General features: G+C 28.9%; 1 protein-coding gene across 1 annotated transcript; it reads left to right on the top strand.

Moving 5' to 3' along the window:
* Positions 1–544: 544 nt before the first annotated feature.
* Positions 545–4,814, top strand: LOC114166318 (patatin-like protein 1). The gene is made up of 7 exons (XM_028051032.1): positions 545–747; positions 1,996–2,180; positions 2,499–2,664; positions 2,745–2,891; positions 3,099–3,389; positions 4,232–4,407; positions 4,595–4,814. The coding sequence occupies exons 1-7, from the start codon at positions 571–573 to the stop codon at positions 4,704–4,706; spliced, it is 1,254 nt and encodes a 417-aa protein (XP_027906833.1). The 5' UTR covers positions 545–570; the 3' UTR covers positions 4,707–4,814.
* Positions 4,815–10,706: the final 5,892 nt, after the last annotated feature.

The following is a 10,706-nucleotide window of genomic DNA, read 5'->3' as shown; positions in this document are numbered from 1 at the left end:
TAATTTAATTATTTTAATTAAAAGAATATTTTGATCTTCTAACTATCCTTTAATTCGTATATAATTTTAGGATTAAATATATTTTTAGTTTATAGATTTGAAAGCAAAATTTAAATTCGTTTTTATTTAAAATTTTGATATATTTTGATGATTCAACTTTATTTAATATAGTCATTTAATTTAACGGTATTAATATTTTTTTATGCGTTAAGCAAACATACAACCAACTAATATGCAGACTTGATTCAATTTAAGAAATTTATCAAATTCTATATATATATATATATATATATATATATATATATATATATATATATATATAAAATTGTGTTGAATATTCAAATGCATAACTTTATCATTTGTAATGATTTTCCTGGTATCTAAAAAGATTATTTTGAAAATGATAATTGAGTATATATATAAAAAAATATATTAGTATTTTCAAGGAGTGAAAAAAACGTGGCTACTTAAATAATGTTGGTGCTTTTCCATTGGTTTCAAATGTCTATAAATAGCGTTCTGATTTGCAAAGAACAACACACACAACCTTGAAGCATTTAGAGAAAAACAATGGCTCCTTTTCTTTTGCTTTTGCTGGTGTTTTCTTCTCAGTTCATGGGTGGAATGAATGCAAAACTTCCATCTCCATCCTATGGAAACCTTATAACCATTCTCAGCATAGATGGAGGTGGCATAAGGGGTCTCATTCCTGCAGTAGTTGTTAATCACTTGGAAAAATCTCTTCAGGTAATTTTAATATATATATATATATATATATATATATATATATACTTTTTCTCACTATTAGAAATTCTCATATTATATGAGATTTTTCTTGCAAATTTGTTAAAATAATTTATAAGAAAAAACTTTTTGCTGTCATTTTTTCTAAAAATTTTAATTGGTAGATAATTCATTCGTGGGTAATCATTTCCTACAAAATTATAAAATTTACAAGTATTGATTACAAAATTTATTGTGAAAAGTGTTTTATACAAAATATTTTGTAAGAAAATTGGTAACAATTTCTTGTAATTTTTTTTTTCAACAAAATTTGTAAGTATTTTTTACGAAAAAAATATCAAAACAAAATTGACAGGAAATATGAGCTTTTTAAACGGTGTTTTCTCAACAATTTATTACTAACACAAGACTCACTTAAGTTCCTCGTCATTTCTCTTTTTCTATACATTTTTCAGGATCATCATATATTACACACACACATATATTAAAATTGGTTTATATATTATTAAAAATAAGAAATTAAAGAAATTGCATAAGATTTTATGAATATATAATTTAATTTTAACCAATAAAATAATTTATTTTGGTTTACTTTTCTAAAAGTGCCTGTACAGAAGTTGTCCAAACAAATAATTACAAGCACATAAAAAGATTGGACCAAACTAGACTGGAACAAAAGTCAAAAGTGGGAGGAAAGTGAATCACATATATAGTTATCTCTTTAATTGAAATTCAATTATTATGTTATCATTTTATAGTGAATGGTTTATATAAAGATGAGACTATATATATATATATATATTCTTTTGCCCTAATGAAAAAAATTACAAAATACACTGTCATAAAACCTGAATACAACCATCATTTATTTTCCAACAGCATGTAATGATAAGAAACAACTATTTGATCATATCTATCCTACAATCTTTTTAATATAAGACTCCTTGACCAATCTCAGAGTATGAAAACCTAGTTTTTCATCTACTAAACAACCAAATCCAGGATCTAAAAAGAGTTTGAAGTCTCACACAGTTTCAAGATTTCAAGTCACAGGACCATAGAACAGCCAAACAAATCACCTAGGAATGCTTGTATTAATTGGTTTCTTTAAAGAACAAGTAATGTGAAGATTCATCTGTAACTTTCACTGTATAATGACAATGGTGATGATCTGAGTGTTTCATGCTCCATATATACTTGTTTCTCTTTAACCCTAGAAGAAAGTAACACTTTAGTTTGGTTGAGTTGCAGAAATGGGATAAAAGCGCATTGCTAGCAGATTATTTTGATGTGATAGCAGGAACTAGCACTGGAGGACTCATGACTGCTCTGCTAGCTGCACCTAACCCACAGGACCCTACTCGTCCTCTCCTCAGTACCAGTCAAGTCATAGAGTTCTATCAAAAATATGGCCCTTCTATCTTCAAGGAAAATAGGTATTTAAAATCTATGATTCTGATTTTAGTTATATAAAATCACCATGCAGAATATTTGATTCAATATCAGCACTTCACAACAACAGATCTTTCCTTCTTATAATGTTTTTAGGTGTTTGTTTGTGATGTATATATACGGTGAATGTGTATGTATATGTAAGCATGCACTTTTTTAGGCAAAATCTTTGTGTATATGTATGTTTAGTCAAGACTCATGCAGACATTGTTAGGTTATGATATCTTATAATCTTGTAATAAGTATGGTTAGGATAAAAACCACTACAAACATTTGATTAGTTTTGTTTGAAACATGTGCAGAATTTGGAATAATTCATTCCCAGGTCCCAAGTATGATGGCAAGTTCTTGCATAACATAGCAGGTGAGTTACTGCAAAACACACGACTCAGCGAAACACTGACAAATGTTGTCATTCCAACCTTCGACCTTAAGAAACTTCACCCAGTTGTCTTCTCAAACTTTCAGGTTAGTACAATCTATGTTATACTACAACAGTTCTTATTTTATCTGCATTTTTCTTACAATTTTCCTGATTGATGATGCAGCTTAAGACAGTTCCTAGCTTTGATGCAAAACTGTCTGATATATGCATAGGAACCTCAGCTGCACCAACTTATCTACCACCTTATTACTTCAAAAATGGTGACACTGAATTCAATTTGATTGATGGTGGAGTTGCAGCAACTAATCCGGTGAACTATCTCCTTTTCAAACTCACCTTAATATGAATGATTTCACTTGTTTAATAATGTCTGGTCCCAGTGTGAAAATGTAATGGAAACTCAATCATTTGGCCATGATGAAAAAGTATTGTGCGGTGTGGTCCCACACCATGCAAAACCCTGATGAAGGAAACTCAATTATTTGCACAATGATGAAAAAAAGAACACTGTTTGCAGGCTATGGCTGCTTTGACAGAAGTGATAAAGCAACAGAAGGAGAAGAATCCTGACATGACTCCTAAGAATTCAAAGGAGAAAAACAAAATCTTGTTGCTGTCTATAGGATGTGGAACTGCAAAAGCTGTTGGTGTGGATGCTCAAGTTGCAGAGCACTTCTCAGCAAATCAATGGGCAGCAACAGGCCTTGCAGTTGGTGCTTATGATTATGGTAACAAAGATATGACTGAGTTTTACATTTCCACTGTCTACCCTGGCCTCCAATCTTCAGACTACTACCTTCGAATTCAGGTCTGCTTCATCTTTCGATTTCTAAAACAATGATCATTCATTACAGTGGAAAAGTGTGTTTTTGATACTTGAAAAATTTGATCAAACCTAGTTTCTCTCAGATTTTGAAACTTGTTTTTGACAAAAAAATGCTGGTTTTGTTATAAACTTAAATGACTGTTTTTGTCTGTTTTGAGTGCAACAATAAAAAAATTACAGATCTATAAGTTGATTGCATGAATAACACAACAACAAGAGTCTAGTCAAGTTTTTTCACAGAAAGAAAGTTTGTTGTCTTAAGAAAATATAGGTGTTTTCAGTGTTTGTTTTGAGTAAACTTTATTTGTAACCATTTCTAAGAGAAAAAAAAAGTAGTATATGGATAAACAAAACCAGTTTTTCTAAACTAGAATTAGGTCACACGAGTCCAAAATCAGATTTTAAAGAGTCTTTTACTGATACAAAAATTAGTTTGCACTATATTTTTTCCTTGGAATAGTTTATGAGTTAAACATATTCATAATCCATCTTAATGTTGGGTTTGAAACCTAATTCCTAACTTAAATTGTTCAAAGTTGTTCGGTGGATCAAAGATACCATTGATTTGATTTGAGATGGAACTATATATATGATCATTGGATCTAATCTTTGACATGGTTTGAACCAGTTATGCATGAGTGTTTCTGTCATGTTAATGAATAAGGTTAGGTTAACGAAATTAGGTAGGATTCTAAAAATACAAAGATATCAAAACCATTTACATAATCATGTAGCAATAATTAAGATTAATTTTAATAATTGAAAATGGAAAAATGTTATAACATTGGGGAATATTGAAGTGCATGTGGAATGTTGATGTGCAGGAATATAACTTGGATCCATCCATGGATGCCCTTGACAATGCCACTGCTGTGAACATTAAGAATCTTGAAAAGGCTGGGTATAAACTGCTGAATGAACCAGTTTTCAGGAAGAATGTGAACACTTTTGTGCCAGAGGAAGAACCAGAATGGGGAACAAATGCTCAAGCTCTTGAAAGGTTTGAACACTGTGTTCTTGTTTCTTTCTTAACATAAAATCAAGTTTCCAAAATGATTCTAACTACATGTTTAAGTAATATGCATAAGTTATTGTGATTTTTTTTTTATGATATGATGATGTTCAGTTTTCATAAATAAAAACCCTAATAAGAATTGTTCTTTCCATATATAATTTTTTTTATGAAGGTTGGCTGAGGTTTTGTACACAGAGAAAAGGCTTCGCACAATGAGAAAGAAATCAATGGAGAAAAAGGGACGACCATTTATTGAAAATGTTGTTGGACAAACAAGTTATTAGATGCATGATGAATCAATGTACTAAAAGATGCATAGACTTTTGAGTTCTATGCTTATGGAAAATAAACACATGAATAAATCATGGATGGTGAATGTTTTGAGGACATTATGGAATTGTTTCTTAGTTTCTTTCTTGTATTTTGGTAATTTTATTCACAATTGGAAGGTAAACAAACAAAAAAAAAAAAAACTATAGATGGAGAAGACATAAAAAATAATAAGTACCGAGTTACTGAGCTGAGCGATAGATGAGAAATGAATTCTTATTATATAAACTAGCGAATACACAGGCGTTGTCGCGCTTGTGTGTTCGCAATTTTTAATTTTCAAAGAATTTAAGTTAAGATCAATAACGAATATATAATTTTTAAAATAGTTGTTAAATATAAAATTAAAAAAAAGATATGTAAAAAGAAATACCAGTAAACACACGGGCGTTGTCGTTGTGTGTTTATATTTTCTTAATTTTTGTAAAATTTTGAGTTAAGATGAATAAGAAATATATAACTAATTATTAAAATAGTTTTAAATGTAAAATTTGAAAAATAAAATATGTATACAAAAGAAGTTTTGAACATCATCATATCAAAATATGTATACCTATTTATATAACAGATCGTATGGTAAGCCATAAATTAGGAGATTTTTCACCTACTCTAAACTTCCGAGGACATGCGAAAAGTGATAATAGATCTCGTCGTTAATGTTAATTTGAACATCCATTTTTAAATAGTAATGCATAAAGAAATATTACAAAATTGAACTCTTAGTAAAATGAAGTTCAACTCATTTCTTTTAGAATTCATTAAATGAATTCAATAATTCATAATAATAATAAAATTCTTTTTTAATGAAGAATTCAATCAATTCAATATTTTATTGATTTGTCAAAATAGACTCTTATGATAAAGAACAACCTCTATACAGAAGCCTTGTCTTTTGGTCAAATCAAAAAAAAGGTTCATGTTTATTTTATTTACAACACACAGTACAAATAGTAATTACGGTGTTAAAGACAAAAAATGTTTTAAAATAACGATTAAGAGTAAATTATTTATAAAAAAAATAATTTTAAAAATAATAATTAAGGGTAAAATGGGAATATCAAAATGTGGACACAAAAGAGAGTATCATCTATATATATTGTTGCAGATGTTTTGTTTTGTAAATTATTATAAATAATTGTGTTTTTATTTTTAAATTAATGTATAAAATATTTTTTCTGTATATTTTGTAAAAAGAATACGAAATAATATTTTTTTCTAACAAATTATACGAAGAAATTAAATTATAGTTTATTATGAGATTTTATTTGCAACATTGAAAACACTTTTCTTTATATACCACTATTTGCTAATTATATAACTTTCATGAAGTAAATACTTTATAATTTAATTTATGAACAGAATATAATAACATAAAAATAATATATTTAATCATTTATTTTATTTATTTTTATAAAATATATTTTATGTATATAATTTACACGGTTAAAAAGAATAGGAATTAAAAAACAATAAAAATAACAAATAAAAAAAGTCTAATAAATATAGAGAACGAAAAGTAATTCATGCATTAAACTCTGGCATATAAATATTTCATGTAAGTATAAAGAGATATTTACATTCTTTTGCACAGCTCAAGCATTCTCATATACAAAGTTGCATGCATAACAACACTATGGGATCATAATAATTATTTTATATATTTATTTACGTGTAGTCTTTATCCAACATCAACAAAGTTTTTTCTCTTTTTCTTCAACAAGAATGACAGATAAATTGAAACAATGGTTTTGATTTTAAGATTCTTGCTTACAATGCTTGACAACAAAAGTGGAAAACAAGAAGTCTTGATCAAGCATACACTATTCACAAATCTAAAGTAACCTTAAACAATTAGTTCTAAAGTAATGATCAATTGCTCATAACGTTTTTAAAAATGGGTTTTTCCTAATTTGGAACCCAAAGCAAGTTTTTTTTTTCTTTTTTCTTTTTAAACTGAGCATGATATTGAGTTTCAAAGAAACAAAAATAGATTCATTTGAAATTGTTTGGTATAAATTTTGGTTTAACCTAGTTTTCAAAAGAGTGACTTTTAAGTTTCTTTGAGAGTGTTTTGTGTGATAAGATGTTGTTGCAATTAGGGTTTTAAGTTTGATTCATCTTTTAAGAAAAGTGTATTTCATCTATTATGACTTGATGACTCCTTATGTGAGGAGGGCAATCATGGATGTCAAAAAAATCCGTATCCGCGGGTATCCGCGGATAAAACCTGCAACGGATAGGAAATTGATATTAAAAATGGATACCCGCTACTCGCGGGTACGGATATTTTTGATACCCGCATGTTAACGGGGCAAGTACGGGTATCATAGTATCCGTACCCGTAGATACCCGTACCCGCTAAACTTTAATTCACAAAAGTACCCTTATATATATATATATATATATATATATATATATTAGTAAAAAGTATTTTGTCTTCATTTTTCTAAGTATTGGTAGGTTGTCTTCTTTCAAGTACACCCTTGACATTCTTCTCTTTCCTTTATTTGAAATGTGGCATATACATCAAATCCAATATAGACAATGGACAATGACATTTATGGTATGCTTGTTGTCAAATGATGAAATCAAAATAAGAATACTTAGCACGTGGTAATTGAGGTTTATTATTTGTTTATTTTGTTTATTTTTTAGGAATCAATTGGAAAAATTGGACTTTTTGATGTAAACACTAATTAAAGAATTTTCATTTTGTTGAACGTCATTTTATATTTACTTTTATAATTATTTGAACTTGCATGAACTTGAGTTTATTTGAACTTTATTTAAAATTTATGACAATGATGTATTTTATTTTATTTAAATTTATGATTAAATATTTATTTTTTAAATAATTTTGTAAATATCCGCGGGTATCCACGGATACCCGCGAATATGAAAAAAATAGGTGGATACCCGCATAACGGATACCCGACGGATATGGATACGGGTACGGGACAAATATTTATCCAGTGGGTAGGGTACGGGGGAGCTACTACCCGTACCCTACCCGCCCTGTTGACATCCCTAATCACACCAGTGCACTGGTGCTGGTTGGATTGTAGTACTTTAAGTATCATATCCAAAGGAATTTGACCACTCCTTATCAAAACTATGCTTCAATTCAGATTTGTGATTAAACATGTTGGTTGGAAAGTAGAGAACGATCCAGAACTTCACAATCAAGATTTTAGAACTCAATAAGATAAGTGTATTGGGTTTCACAACTCTTTACTTAAGCACAAATATTGTTTCATTGATTTAACAAGTGTAATGAACTTCAAGATAAGAACAAAAAAAAATTGATTATAGAGTCGTATGAGTTAGGAACTTCTCAAGTACGGTTCTAAGGAAAGGAATTGACTCACCTATTTTGACTGAGGAGAACAAGTCATTCGACAAGGAGACTCAGAATTTGAAAAGTCTTGGTTTAATCAAGCAATTGAATATTGGAAACAAGCTATAACTCTTACTCCTCAGTAATTATTTATTCATGGAAGTACACTAATATAACCCTAGACCCATGTCTGTAGCCTAGGACCTAAGAACATTCGAACTCAGGGTGAATTCTCCACGCCCTGGTGAAGAGGCTTTTGCATTAATATTATGACTCTTTAACTAACTAAAGCATATGTGCATGTTTGCCACCTAACAACATTAGATGATTCAATTGGATATGTAAGACGAATTAGCTTTCTCCTACCTCGAGTTATATATATGCAATGGATGATTGATAAGTTCATTACACGTGAAATGCAAATTGGATCACTAACATATGAAAGAACACTTATATAAAACAATAAAACAATATCAATATATAAGGAGATTCAACAACTCATGTTGATTCTAACATTCAATCCTAGGATGTTTTAACCTCCTCATGTCTCTTCTATTTTGAAAGATTTTACAAGTGAAGTGAGGAGAGAGACCCTAAAGATAAGTCTATGAATCTAACTATGGAATTCTGCATATCAAAACAGGGGGTTTACCCTTTAATTTATAGACTTTTAGAAATTCGTTGTAGCTTCAAACATGGTGGCCATTTATAAGAGCTTTCTTTCTATAGAGGGTAGCCTAAACCCTTTCCTTGATGTTTAGTCCAAAAGTTTTGCTTCAATGATGAGTTTTCTGGTTGACCTCCAAACTGGGTGCTTCAGATTACTTGATAGTGAAGTTTTCTTTGTGTGGCTCAAACACCATCTTTTCTACTTGGGTTGTAGAAGCAAAATTTGAATAATCTTGAAAACGCCAGTGTCAAGTTATGATTCTAGGGCTTAAGCTGCTAAGCTTGGTTTCTTCTAAAATTACTAAAATTCATAAGAAATTGCACTAGTTTGCCACATATTCATATCCAAATGTCTTTGCTGAATTCTTAAATATTAGTAGGTACAAAATCTCTTTTATGCAACAAATAAGACAAGATAAATGCTAAAATACATATGAATTATCAGTAAATTATGCATTTATCATGGCTTGAACTTCGTCTTTAACCACTTGTCTCATTCTTTGGCTTAGATAAGTCTCGACTATCGGTCTCGACTAACTCAACTTGACCTTTTAAGCTTGAGCCGACTCAGCTCGAGCTTCAGCTTAGACAAACTGAACCTTGCTTTTAGATTAACTCGACTCAACATTCGCCTTAAGTTGATTATGTTTGACCATGGACCTATGCAAACTTTGTTCAACTAGGTCCTCGACTGTCCTAACTCTACTTAAACACACATTGATTTTGGACTTTTAAAACAAAAATCCTATATAAATGTAAGTGAAATCCAATTAAGTGGGTTGAATTTAAAATCTAAAAATGTGAATTTGGATTTGGGATAAATTAATTTAAATGGACTTAAAGTAATAAAAAATTGAATTTAATATAGATCGAGTCTCAAAAATTTGTTTATTTATTGTCCACCCTTAGTTTAAGTGATCCTTAATCGAGGACTCTAATCTTGAGCACATGTAAATGTTTTTTAAACGATAATTCAAAAATAGGAATGACTATCATGCTTATCTTCATTCCTTGAACCATTTCCTCCCGATTTCTAACTTCATTAAACTATTTTAAAGTTATATCTTATCATTATATATATTAGCCCACAAATCTAGGTTGTTTATATTTGAAATAAAATATAATTTAGATTTTTTAAAATGTATTTTAATTATTTGTTAACATAGAATTTTAGTTCAATATTAATCAGCTAACTTTAAAGTATTATATTTACAACTATTTTAGTTATTGATTGACTTCTAGTATAATTTGATTATGTCTTAGTAAGTTTTTATTATTTTATAAGATTTCAACACTTTACACTAAAAAAACTAAACAACAATAATTTTACAAAAAAAAATTATTAATCACTATAGTAACCAATTTAAATAATTTATAAAATAAAATGTATTGATCACTAAAATAATCTAATAAAAAATATAATTAGTTTGTGAATTGGTTTCTAAAATTAATTACTAATAATCTTTTATTTATAATTTGATATCTAAATTTGTCACATAGTAACCAATTATTTTTTATCAATTACATAACATCTACTGGATGTGGTCCTTCACTTCGTTGTGAGTGGGTATCGAACTCCCAATCTGACATTTAACACTCTGGTGAACCAGAAGATGCTACTAACAATGTTGTTTAAAACATTATAATTCCGATGGGAAGAAACAAAAAAATAATTTGTATTTTATTTTAGTTTACCACTCAAGGAATGTTAATCCTTGTTTAAGTACACAAGCTCTCACTACGAGGTTAGTGAAATATCTTTAAATATTTTTATATAAGTTACACAAGAGAAATTTTTTATGTTTAAGCCGTTATTTGTTTGTAAATAAAACGTAATAACTACATGATACTTTAATGCACTGATTGAATGATTATACATTATGTATAATTATGATACAATTTTAACTAAAATTATATATTTAAAATGGTATGTTAATTATTGCGGTGA

This window comes from Vigna unguiculata, chromosome 10 (genome assembly GCF_004118075.2).
Source record: "Vigna unguiculata cultivar IT97K-499-35 chromosome 10, ASM411807v1, whole genome shotgun sequence".
NCBI lineage: Eukaryota > Viridiplantae > Streptophyta > Magnoliopsida > Fabales > Fabaceae > Vigna > Vigna unguiculata.
This window is presented reverse-complemented; position numbering and strand designations above follow the sequence as displayed.